The following is a 13,740-nucleotide window of genomic DNA, read 5'->3' as shown; positions in this document are numbered from 1 at the left end:
CCGCTCCGTGTTTTGGGCCTCGCCGCTGCTCTACCCCAGCTGACTGGCAGTACTTGTTTACTGGTGGAGGTACACAGGGAGAGACGAGAGGGGGAAAACCATACCGCCGACAACACGAGAGAAGTTTTTACCCACTTTCAGCCCATTCCCACGCCAACGAGTTCATCTAAACCGCACACTGGGGTCTTGTGGACGGAATTGAGTGGTTTTGTGGGCAGTCTGGACACGCGTTGGACGCTGGTCTGTTTAAACGTGGAAGATTAAAACGCAACGCGGCCGTGACGCGCGTACGCTCACACACTTCGGGAGCATTGTGCTAGAAGCAAAGGCTTTAGGGGAATATCCATATTTTTATTTGTGATCTCAACGCTTCGTATATACACAAACGTGTGTGGATATTTAATTTTAGAGCACGGTGGCTTATCTGACAGCGGAATAGCAAAAAAAAAAAAAAAAAAACAGAAAACAAAAAAGCCCCTTTGGTTTATGCATGTGTGTGTGATGAGGACATTTTTCTGATAAGAACATTTGGCAATACATGAAACGACCTGTGGAATAACGCCTATATTTTGCCTCTGCCCTCCGAGACATTAAAATCTGTCAAATAATTGGAAATTTTGACGATTGGGAAACATCTGCAAGCTTTTCTGTGAACAGTGGATTTTTTTTCTTCTCTTTTTCAAGGCAACCATACTATTGTTGATTTTACAGGAATTTGCAAACTAAAACAGGGATATGAAAAAGTTGCAATGTACTGTACCCTTAAGGGTACCCCATTCCTAGAATTGTGGGATTGATTCCATGGAAGAAATGCATGGACGTTTTCATGCTTGATATACTGAAAGCAGAGATGCATCCGAAAAATCGTTCAAAATGATTTTTGTTCATTTATTTTTCACTAGAGTGCAAGATCATGTTATTTAATAGTAATTTAACCCGTGCTGCGTAGGCAACAACTATTTAAATTGAACATTATTTTTAACTGAAGCACGGTGGACCCCTGGGTCCCCTTCTTGGGGGGTCTCATTTAAGTTGTCGCTGTGATTGAGACTTTATTAGCCTGGATATAAGCTAATTAACGTTTTTATTTTATTTTATTTTTTATTTGATTTTTGTTGTTGTTGTTTTTTTGAACACGCCAGAGGTGGATTTAATTTTCCAAGAAAACTAAAACGTGTCGCGAGACATAATGCGGCTGGACACATCTGTGGTTGTTTTGGTCACTTTCGCCTACATCGTGTGCCTCTGCGGATCGCTACATGGAGAAAGTGAGTAATAACACGCTTTAATTCACAAAATGTAGATATGTTATTCCGCTAATGTGTACTATTAGTTTACAACTGAGGGGACTTGTGGAATTCACTCATGTAGACTTCGGGCAGCTCCGACGTGTTGGCGAGGGATGTTGCACATATTTGTTTGTTTTTAAACGACTTTTTGTGTTAAAAATGCCTTTTTATAAGCCATTTTATGAGTCAGATATTTTGTAAAGGTACAATTTCGGTCATTTGGGGAATGAAATCTTAATTATTTTATTGTTAACCGTATGTTTATATACATGGTTCCCCCACTTCCTCTCGAAATGGGCTGTTCCTTAGGCCTGGCGTTCTGTGCGTCAGCCCGAAGGCCAGATTAGCGCTCGTGACTGGACTCGGCGGGATTCACGAGCGCGCGCACGCCTGGATTCCAGTCACGGAGACGCACACGCACGTACTTCACGTTCGATTTGGAAGCGTGTTGTAAACAAGTTGAGGCCTTAAGAAGATTCCCAGATCCCACAAGTGCAGGATTAGCCTACATTGGGTTTCTTTCTATCTATATTTCCAGAGATGTGTGGTCGTCTTCTGTGTAATATCAATGGATAATTCCCAGATGAGAAGTAAAATAATGTTTGCGTGCAGAATATGGCATTGGAAGATATTTTAAGCGTTGTGTGGGTGTAACTCTCAAACAAACATATCACATATGTTTGTATTTTTTTTTAATCGTATATGTGTATATTTAAATCAATATGTTTTGAAATGAAAATTATTTATTCATACTAGTTCTTCTTAATTGTATTGTAAGTCGACAAACAAATTACAAACAAATGAACAAATCATGCTATGGCCAGTGGTACATTTATCAAGTCATACATATTATATAATATATTGCTTGTATATTGTCCATATATATATATATCACACACACACACTTGTCGCCTTTTTCCACCTTTGTTGCCATTGGCTTGGCTTGCTTAGTTGGGGACATTACATTTAACATTAAATTTAATATTCAACAATAATATTGATCTGCCTGCATTGACACAATATTATACAAGAACCATCACGGTTTACTCCAGAGACCAGAGCGGCTATATATATGTATATATATATATATATATATAAATGAACTAAATTAATAACTTTTTAAAAACTAAAATGAAACATCGCTGAACTTACTTAAGCTGGACTGTGATGCTATTTTCTTCTGGAATCAAACTTTTTTGCATTATTTTCCTGTCTTCTCTGTAAAGCTGCTTTGAAACAATCTGTATTGTAAAAAGCTCTATATAATGCAGGCTTGATGAGCATAAGAGACTTCTTTCAAAAGCATTAAAAATGGTAATGTTTAAAAACTTTTGACCGGTACCGTACGTATAAACATAAGTAAATTTAATGGTTATTAATAAGGCGTTATCAGGTGTGTGCTAAATTGCATTTTTATATACACACTATTTTTCATTCATGTGTTCAATGGAGAAGCTACAGCACACGTTTAGTGAGATCCTGTATTGCTGTGAATATATAGCTACTATATCTAAACACCTTCAGCTTTTCCATTTCTGAACATCAATTTAAATTTAGGATAGGCACTTTTATGGGCACACTTAGAATCGTCGCCTGGAAATGTTTTTTAGAGCTGCCTTCTCAAGAAAGTGCTTGACTGATGCCTGCAATAGTAACATGGTGATATAAATAATGGTCTGGAAATAATTGGATCTTCCCTAATATAGGTAACTGTTGCATCCCAGCGATCCATTTGAACTGTAGATTGGGAAAACATGAGGTATTTGCCGGTGTTATTATTTTTCTATCAGAAACTTGATAAACCTTTATGCAATCTGTTTGTTTTTCAGGTAAAGAAACATGGGAAAATTTGGAAGTGGGAATTTTTGGTCTATTTAAAACCATTTTCCATGTGTTTCCAAATCTGAGCCAATCTTTTAAACTAAACTGTCCAGTAATTGTTACTCTTTTAGAAAACATCTACGGTTGAACTCTCGAATATTAAGATGTTAGAATACGTTGGAATAGTTTTAACATTACCGTTGGCCTCTAACTCCATGGACCTGTTTGGGATCTTCTGACACTCTGCAGTTTGCCTTGGTATGTCTCCCAGAATTCCAAGCGTGTGGAATGTCTTTGAAGTGGCCCACCCTGTAGGTGCTCTTGCCGTTGAGGGTTTCGGGACTCAATTCGGCGTCTGGTGCCTGCTGACCTCTTGTCTTCCAGGTCATGTATCTGAACATTTGCCATGTAGCATGTGAGCTCTATGTTCTGCTCTCCGAATCTCCAGGGTGGGCTTTTCCCAGGAAATCTGAGCATTTTCGCAGGCTTTTCTCGCAGGTTCATTGGTGTGTGGCCCTTTTCTCGAGGTTGTTACTTCAAAACTGATTTTTCATACATTCACATACAAGAACAAACTTCAAAACTTTAAATGCATGCATAAAATGTATTTTTGCAAAACATTTTTTACGAAAGAATCTGCGACTGTTACTTTGCACTGTTTCTTTCCTAGAAAGCACAATTGCTGTTTGAACTTGTAAAGCAACATTTAATCACTGTTTTATATATATATGTTTAATTTTTTTTAAAGTATATCAGAATTAACATAAGCAGTGACATTTTTGATACTAATTATATAACTTTTCACATTAAGTTTTATGATGGTGATAAATCAAGGAAGTAGAAGGTGTTCTAGATTAGACCATTTTAAGCCACTCATGTTACACTCATTTCTGTTTGTGATCTTGTTACGAACACATCGGTTTTAATTCGGTACTATCCTCGCTTTACCATGTCAAGATGTTCCAGGGCGTGAACGGAGCAACCTGCCCTTATTCCACCTTGCAGGGCCCGTAATTTCCACATTGACGTATTCGACTGACCTGTTGACTTGTTCAGTCTTAACCTAGTCACGCCTCTACTCAATATTCATTGACTAAAGATTCAAGGCAGCTTGTTTCTTTTGTTGACACAGTTCTCCATGTTGGGTTGTTGTGGGCCACAAATGAGGTCGATGCCTCTTACAACATGCCTGAAAAATCTGATCTGATGAGCCGGTTGCTGTTTGTATCCATCCGGCTTTATCTGTCAATGATCTCATGCCATAATGTCTCTGTCAAACCATGCTAGTAATGCAGGGATCAGTAAGCGATGAGTTGGGGCCCTTTCAGCACATATGAGAGGGTGGAAAGACAGCTTGTCTCCAGCATTTGTGGGGTTTAGAGAATTTTGGCAGCTCTGTTATGCTACCTGATGGGCTACATGTATTTTGAGGACTGTCAAAAGCTTATGCCTTAAAGCTGCAGTCTGTAGTTTTTCCTCTTTGTTGCCATCTCTGTTAAAAATCTGGAATTGCAGTTATTTGCGGAATTATCAACTTTACATGGGTTGTGCCTCGGCACGGCACAGCGCGGCTGAATAGTAGAGTGTGCGGGTGTCAGTCGCCTGCCGGTGTGGAGACTGCCATTCGGAATCACATTCTACTTTTTTGGAAGTATGACCAACATAATAATTTTCACCCTAAATTGTCATCTGAACAAGTAACATCCACGTTGGTTGTTAAAAAGCATTGCAGTAAATCACACTGATTAAATCTAACGATCGCTTATCATATCAAGTCAAACCGTGCAAATTATACTTTGTTCCCAAATTGTTAATGTTCAACATCAGCATTGCGTGACTACATTTAAAGCCCTTCCGATATTTATCCTTGTTTTCGCATGGGTCCGGTCGCAGTCTCTTTTTTTTCTGTAGCCACTCCGAAGTCTTTTGCATTTTACAGCGGGTGAATCTGTTGTCACTGGTGATTGTCGTTTGAATCTTTCTGGATCCGCCATCAAATTGATAAGTTTAATTATATCAAGTGCTGTGAGAAAAGGCTATAAATCTCCACCTCCAACATCCTCGCAAACAATATAGCTTATACTAGCCGAGACTCCTTCTTTATGTGTACAGATGTGACGTAATGACGCAAAGACATGCTCGAATCTCCCGCGGAAATCCACCAGTGCCACTGGAATTAAAAACATTAATACAAGCTTACCGTTTTGAATCGAGCTAAGGCAAGCAGATAGTTTTGAACACTGGCTGGATATGTACTTGCTCAAATTTATTTAGGATAATTTTTTACCTAGAAATTTACAAATTTACGGCTTTAAATGGGGTTCTTTTGACAATTATTAATCAGAACCCAATGCAAAGGTAAAATCAAAATGGAAGTTTTGAGGCTTTATTTTTATTCGTCGATTTATATTGTCGATTAGATTTGTGGCCAATCTCTACACTTTTTGTGCCTTTATTAGATAGGACAGTAGAGATTTTGACAGGAAAGCGTGGGGAACTAGCCTGGGAAAACCCAGACAACTTCCGGCAAATTTAGATTTGCTCTGAAAGTTAGTCTGGCAAAGAGCTCATTCAAGCTCATTTCCAATCCGTCGAAATCGAGGCACCAATCAGAAACGTTGGGGCGGGCTTTTCATGATGACGACAGCGCTGGGATTTTGAAGCAGATTTTGTAGCCTACATTACAAAGATGGATGCCGCCGTCGAACAACACTCGTTCGAATCAGCTATCGCGTCTGTTTTAAGCGATTTGAACGTTTCCTTTTTGTTAAAAACCGAGCAAAGAACAACACTCGGAGATGTTTGTCCGCCGCACTGCATACGTCATCTCCTTCATCGCTCTGATTGGTTTTAGGTCTATCCGCGACGGCCGTTGGTGACGCCCCTCTGGAAATGATTCGTCTATGACGCTTTGCCAGACCATAACTCAGTTACAACTGAGAATGGTCTGGTTTTAACCAGGCTAGTGGGGAACGGGATCGGAAAAAGACCTCAAGCTGGGAATCGAGCTTGGGTCGCCAGAGGCGCAGTTGCGCTATATGTTGACGGACTATCTCTACACTTGAGTGGCTTTAGCTTATTGCTTTTATAAAATGGCGGCAACAGCAATATGTTAAAAATGTTATAACCTCAATTTCATCAACTGTGCAACAAAGCAATTAGCTAAGAAGACTATATTTAGTTTGCCTAAGAAGTTTGTATTTGATAAACGCAGGCTTGATACAATTATAGATATAAATTGTGTCCCAATTCAGAGGCTGCATCCTTCGAAGGCCGTGAAGTTCGGATCAAGCGATGTTAAATGGGACGATCTAGCCTACGGATGATTGTTTTTGTCGCCTAGCAACTGTGACTGGTGTTGAGGTTGACTTCACCTTATGTCACAAAACAATTTTTTCTTCCTTGACATTTGATTAAATGGTAATTAGGTTTGTAACTGTACAAGTATTCGGCCTGCGAATGTTCGGTACATGATCTTTATGTCTACACGACTAATAGCCTACAGCGTTGAAGCGTAACCACCATTAACCACCAATAATTGCAATAAGCTCTGCGTTTTTTTAACTTTCGGTAAAAAAGTGTCATCTTTCAAATTCTGTCCATTTTATCAGGAAATGCAAACAAAGATGCCGTTTTGACACTCTTTGATGTTGCGTGACAGTGTAGTTCAAACGGCAGTGTAGTTCAAATCTCTTCCTCGTCAATACCAGTGGTAGAATAAATATGAATAAGCATCTGAAGGTATGTTGCAAGATTATCTTCAATTTACAGAAAAGTATCATATCTCGTGTAATCGCTCAATCAGTGTTTTAACGGCGGAAAGACGTCAATAGAACAGCTTGAAAACAATATCCCACATAGCATTACATTTACCTCAGGCAAGTCATTCAGTGTCCACAGTTTGTTAGTTTGCTGGAGAAATATACTCTTTCGCTAAATATGCACTATATTAGCCTAAATATTCATTATATTTTACTTAACCAGTTAGTGATGTCTTGATTATTTAATGCATATGTTTGAATAAATCTGTCATGAAAATTACGGCCACTGTGTAAATGATTAAATTGGAGTAAAGAGATATTTTTATAATTAGATTTAGAAGTTAATGCAAAAACTGCATTATGTGCAGTTTAGATGTTTGCAGTGTTGATTATTATATCTAAAAAATAAAAAGCAAATGAATTTGGGTTAATGGTTTGGAGTCTGTTGTTAACCTTTAACATTATAATGTACAAGTAAGGGCTACCTATATAGTTTACAGCATTAGCAGATCATTTTTTTATCTTTAAAAAACCGAGGTACGTACCGATTACCGAACCATCAGTTTTGTGTACCGGCGTTACACCCTTTTAACTTTCAATTGCTCATAACTATGTTGAAATACAGTAGCTGAAATATAAGTGGGTTAAATATATTGAAACTAAATAATGTTATTTTGAATGATGTTGTTTTTCTTCAGTGGTTAGCACTGCTAGGGCTGTTTTAGAGGAAGTATTGTATAAAATCATTTAATGAGTGAAGACAAGCTCCTTTTTCTTCTGAGCTGCATATCTCGATGTGTGTGGCTATTCCCTCAATTACAGAGCCGTAAATATGAGCGATACTCATCTTTATTCTGCCAATAAACCTTTCAACAAGGTTAAGAGGGTGACATTAATTTGTTTTACTTTGCGGTAAATTAAATTAGTTTTTTTCTTCTCCCTTCTCACTGCAAGTAAATATTATCAGATAGTTGAGGGGGAAAATATTCTGAAGCAATGCATGAAAACAAACTTTAATCTCCAGAAACCCTACATTTTATGTCATATTTTCACAATTCTGAGTTGCAAAAAATGGTCTAAATTATGAAATATTGTGTCGCACTTGAATGATTTTGCAGTCTATAAGTTATTTGACAGATATTTCTGTTTAATTAAAACACTTTAGTTTTGGGTCCAATTCTCACTATTACCTAACTAATAGTAGATTAAAATCTACAGCTTTTTACTCAAACTCCTAATTACTGCTTATTAATAGTTAGTAAGGTAGTTGTTAAGTTTAGGTATTGTGTAGGATTAAGGGATTTAGAATATGGTCATGCAGAATAAGGCATTAATATGTGCTTTATAAGTACTAATAAACAGCCAATATCCTAGTAATATGGACTTATAAGCAACTAGTTAATAGTGAGATTTAGACCCTAAACTAAAGTGTTGCCAATAGTTTTTATAAGGGATGCACGATATATCGGCCACCATATCGGTATCGCCCGATATATGTTTATTTTTTTATGTTATCGGACTGAAATAATGGATTATTTCCTTCAGCTAAGACACTTCAGATGCGCAGTTCACCATGATGGTTTTGAATTGCTTGAAATATGATTAGAATCACTTAAAAAAAGAGACATACAGTTAAGTTTGGCTGTCATAGTCTACATAAAATTATAATGAGAACATCATAATTGTGTGCTTGGGACATGGATTTTTTTTGTAATCAAGCTCTCAACAATTCTATAAAAATGAGATTTTAGATTTATTGGCCAATATATATATTTTATCGGCTTTCAAATATAAAGAATGATCGGTTCCGGCTAAAATATTTTATCGGCGCATCACTAGTTTTTAGATTAGCCTACATAATTTGTCAGTTCAACATAATTAGCAATGTTTCTAATATAACCTCAGTTGTATGTGAAACAAAGCAAGAGTTTATAATATGTAGTTTGCTTAATGTGGGCTTTATACATTTTTTTAGACTTAAGTCGACGTGAATTCAAAACTGATCCTACTTTCTTAAATGTTTTTTGACTTAATGTGAACGATTCATTGCTGCCTGTTATTCTTAAAGACAAAGGTTTTGTCTTTTTGTAAAACTTGAAAAGTTTTTTTTTTCCTTTACACGAAAATTTACACGAAAAAGGGTTGCAATTGTTTCATTTTGACTTCAATAACATCTCCGGTTTCGGAGACATTTAGCAAGTGGTTTAGGAGTGAATACTAATAGAGTGTTTTGTTTGATTCGGGTTTTTTTTTCTGTTTGATCTAGACTTTGAATGTTTAAAGGCTTTTTCAGAAGTGTCAAACTCAGATCCTGTCAAGTAACTTTACATTAAATGAACTGTCGTATTACGCTTTGCTCTGTTCTCAGCTTGGAATCTCATTGCCTTGAGCCTGACCGCATTAGGAGACATAGCTGGAGATGAAGAATTAGATCATACTCTAGCAGGATGCCTTCCAAGTCTTTGTTGTTCTCGTAATCTTGTGTGGCAGCGTAGGTCTTTACTCCTTTAACTGGATTGAGTTTAGAGCCTTTATGTTGGATTGCTCCACCTGCTTTACTCTTTGTAGAGGTGTGGGATGAGAAATCAGAGGTTATTTGGTTTATTTTTAGCTGTATATATTCATTTCTCTGCCGCTAATGCCGTAGACCACGTTAGAAAAGTGAACATTCCCATCGCTGGGTTCCACGTTCCCCACCCAAGGCCAAAAGCACGGGTTACTTTGTGATTTTGTGGCTCTGTGCCCGAGCGCTGCTGTCAGACGGCACGTCGTCCAAGAGTTTTTCTCATTTAAGGGGAGGTGAAAGAGTTCACTGTCATCCACGGTTTTGTTTTTCCGCTCATACAACACGTATTTGCAGCCGTCCTGTCTGGATAACACGTAGAAATAATGCCTGTCTAAAATAACCGGGCCCTGTACAGTTTGTAAGTGTGAACACAAACCCTTTCACCTTTATCGCCTGCTTGTTTTCATTCAATCCATAATGTTTGGTAGGGAAAACTTGATTGCTCCTCAAGCTCAGATGTAGTTACACTATAAGTTTTGGGCTACTTTCAATTGAGAAAAAGGGAGACTACAGTTTTAAAGTAAACATGAAATTGTAAGTTTGCAAAATACCATATTGGATTTTCTTAATTTATTAGTTTTGATCAATATTGGATTTTTAATTGTGCATGGTAATTTCCTCTTTTTATATTTAAATATATATATACTTTTTAAAACTGTACTTTGTTATTATTAAAGGTGCTCTATGTAACCTTTAGCGGCCTCTAGTGGTGATGTTTCAGATTGCAACCAAATTTTACAAGAGCGCTCGTGCTCGAACTCATAGACAATACCGTCTATTACGCAAATATCTCGGCGAATACTAGACGGATTCGGCGAGCACCGAGCTCGTTGGGACCATCTAGTCGAGCTGAAAAGAACCATATAAGTTCCATAGTTTTTGGTGGTGTTTTCGCGAAGATATTAGCAGAAAACCATCGGGCGCGCTGCAAAATTGCGGACGCCGGTGACGTCACGATCTCAGAAGAAAATCGCTCGTATCTCTGGAACGCAAAGACCCAGAGAGCTCAAATTCGAGGGAGGAGGTCCCAGGGGAACCCTTGCCCGACTGCTAGAGTGGCGGGCCTCGGGGATGCCCCCTACCGGATCGCCGTTCGCTGGGACCCCCGATTTCGAACGGCTATAACTCGGGGAGCCGGGCGAGTTGGACCTCGGGGGTGGGCTCGTTCGAAAGGCCCCGTCCAGCACTACGAACGATTAGAGTCTTGGGAATATTGATCAAAGATTGACCGAGATATAAGCCGAAAAACGTGCGCCTTTAACCGGACGTAACTCCCTGACCGTCTACAATAGACTGTATATAAGGAGAGAGGCTCGGGAGCGCGCATGCACGTCACATTCGTTGGATTTCGCGGTAAATCCGACCCGGAGACTTCACATAGAAATAGGAATACTGGCCTTCAGAGGTAATAGCAAAACTCGACAAGTGGATCATTTTAATGTGTGATTACAACCCCTTCACACACAGGCAATAAAAAAATATTCATTTTAGTAGAAAAGTTACATAGAGCACCTTTAAATGGCATCACATTTTGATTTAATTTTAACTTTAAAGTAATGATACATTTTTATTTGAAAACAATGTGTTGGAAACATCTGCACTGAAAAAAGTTGGTGTAGAAAGAAATTGCTAGTTAATTACACGAACAATTGCGAGTAACACATTGAATTAAACATGACATTTTGAAATAAAAACTGAAATGGTTCTTTCTTGAAAATTTTTATTGCAATTAATGCAACATAAATAGCAGCTCATTCAAAAAAAATATATATTTTGCAACGACATCTCAAAAACAACTAAATTAGTTTATCCAGTGAGATGTGATTCACACATTTTGTTTTTGGAGGCTTTTATGGTTTGTATCCAACCATTCATTACTTGTTCGCAGCCATAATCCATAATTTTTGACAGGCACATTTTGACACACAATTTTGCTCACAACGTTTTTTAGTCTGTCTTTGTGTCAGATGCTTCAACGTGAGAGGAAAACTTCATAAATGTGTCCAAACAGCGAGCCAAGCGCCGAGGCGACGGCTCATACTGCACTTGGCAGCCAACCAGGGCAAGAAATTAACCGTGGTTTACTACAGTGGCAAAGGAAACAGTGTATCTATTGTTAATGAAGTAAAGTCCACTCGCCAAGCTTTATTTGTTTGCTTTGGTTAGTTCCTTTCTCCCTTTTCATGTGCTGTGTAACGTCTTGTTTTAAAGCCCCAAACTTTGCCCAACTGCCCGTGAGATATTTGAACAGGCTCACGTAGATGGTGGGATGCTTGGAGGATAGCGTCACTGCAGAAACACCAAAACTCTCCATTTATTCATATTGTATCGCAGAGATGTTCCATGTATTTTATCGTGTAGCAAATGCTGCTACTGTGTTGTCAAATAAATCCAAATATGAAATCTATGAAATGTTGTTTTTTGGGTCTGTTAGGACAGTGAGTGATTTGTGGGTTACTCTTGAGTCTGCAGGTTCTGTACGTGTCCCACCTTGCTTGGGTTAAGGAGATCCAGAATGGAAAAACCAACATGCTCACATGTGTTTGAAAATATTTTAGAAAACTGTTTAGTGTCCAGGGAAGTCTAACGGAAAAACAAATAGTGGAAATATTAGTTGAGCTGCTAGACTCGGCGTAATGAATTGATATTTCATTGCTGTCTAATTCTTGCAGGTACATGTTCAAAAATATTCATAAATGCTTGAATATTGGACATTGTTTATGAAGGGGCTCCTCTATGCTATGGAATACAATGTTTGTAGTGGAGAGGTTCGTGCTTAAGGATTGTGCAGCGAAATCAATAACATTTGTTAAGAAACGTTTCAGTTTATTTGGTTCTTTCTGTTTGATTCCGCTCGATTTGATTCCGTTTGTTTCTACTTGATTCGGTTTCTTTTGGATTCTGTTCTATTTGGTTCCATTAGAATCCTTGAAAATAATCGAAACACCTTCTGGTTCTATTGGTTTCTGCGTGATTGAATTCAATTAGGTTCTGATTGCTTTGTGTTTGGTTCTTCTAGCCAGTTCTATTTGTGTTTGTTGAATTTTGTTCAGTTTGGTTCAAATCAGTTGTTTGTCTGTTGGATTAATTTTTTGTGTTCTTGGTTTTTTTATTTTTCTCTATTCAGTTCTTTCCGTTTCTGTTTTGTATCTTTTGGATTGTTCTATTCAGTTCTATTAGTTTCTTTCAAATTAATTCAACTACTATACGGTTCTAACTGATTCTATTCAGTTGGGTTCCATTTGTTTTTGATTGATTTCTATTTGGTGCTTGGTAGTTCTTTTTGTGCTTGTTGAATTTGTTCTGTTCTCTTCGGTTTTATGTTTAGTCTGGATTTGTTTGTGTCTGTTGGATTCTGTTCTTCTCTGTTCTTTATTTTATTTTTATTTGAATCTATTCAGTTCTATTTTGTTATTTCTGTTTCGGTATCTTTTGGATTCTATTCTATTAGTTTCTTTGACAATAATCCAAATACTTTATGGTTCTATTTGGTTCTATCTGATTCTATTCAGCTGCGTTCTATTTGTTTTTGATTGATTTCTATTTGGTGCTAGCCAGTTCTTTTTATGTTTGTTGAATTTTGTTCTGTTTGGTTCAATTTGGTGAATTTCAGTTCTGTTTGTGTCAGTTGGATTCAGTTTTTACTTTTTCTTTTACTCTATTCGGTTCTTTTTGGTTCTTTCTGTTTCTTTTGGACTCTGTTCTAACCAGTTTTATTAGTTTCTTTGAAAAAAATCCGACATACTTTTCAGTTCTACCTTATTCTATTTAGTATGGTTACATTTGGTTGCATTTGTTTTTTATTGATTTCTATTTGGTGATTGCTCTTCTATTTTATTGTTCATTCTCCATTTGTTTGTGTTTTAGATTCTGTTCTTTTCAGTTCTTTACTTTCTTTATTTAAATCTATTCGATTCTATTTGGTCTTTTCTGTTTCTGTTCTATTTTGTTCTATTAGTTTGTTTGAAAATAAGCCAAATTCTTTATTGGTCAATTCTGTTCTACCTGATTCTATTCAGTTAGGTTCCATTTTAGTTTTGATTGATTCTATTTGTTTCTAGCCAGTTCTTTTTGTGTTTGTTCTCTTTGGTTCTTCTGAGCTTTTCAGTTCTGGTTTTGTTTGTCTGTTGGATTCCGTTCTTTTCGGTTCTCCTCTGTTCTTTCGTTTATTTTTTATCTTAGGGTGTTATGTTCTGTTTGGTTCCTTCTGGTTATGTTAGATTCTGTTTTGTTTGGTTCTGCTTGATTTTGGTTTGGTTAAATATTTTTTTTCCATTTCTGTTCAGTTTGGTTCTGTTATGGT

General features: G+C 37.4%; 1 protein-coding gene across 1 annotated transcript in view; it reads left to right on the top strand.

Moving 5' to 3' along the window:
* Positions 1-512: 512 nt before the first annotated feature.
* insrb (insulin receptor b) overlaps positions 513-13,740 on the top strand; it is a 75,009-nt gene continuing 61,781 nt past the window's right edge. The window contains exon 1 of the mRNA XM_056271883.1: positions 513-1,268. Coding sequence (XP_056127858.1) covers positions 1,190-1,268 — 79 coding nt within the window. The 5' untranslated portion in view covers positions 513-1,189. The remainder of the gene's footprint in view (positions 1,269-13,740) is intronic.

The sequence above is a fragment of the Rhinichthys klamathensis genome, unplaced genomic scaffold (assembly GCF_029890125.1).
Source record: "Rhinichthys klamathensis goyatoka isolate OS25496 unplaced genomic scaffold, OSU_Roscu_1.1 h1tg000327l_1, whole genome shotgun sequence".
In the NCBI taxonomy this organism is placed as follows: Eukaryota; Metazoa; Chordata; class Actinopteri; order Cypriniformes; family Leuciscidae; genus Rhinichthys; species Rhinichthys klamathensis.
This window is presented reverse-complemented; position numbering and strand designations above follow the sequence as displayed.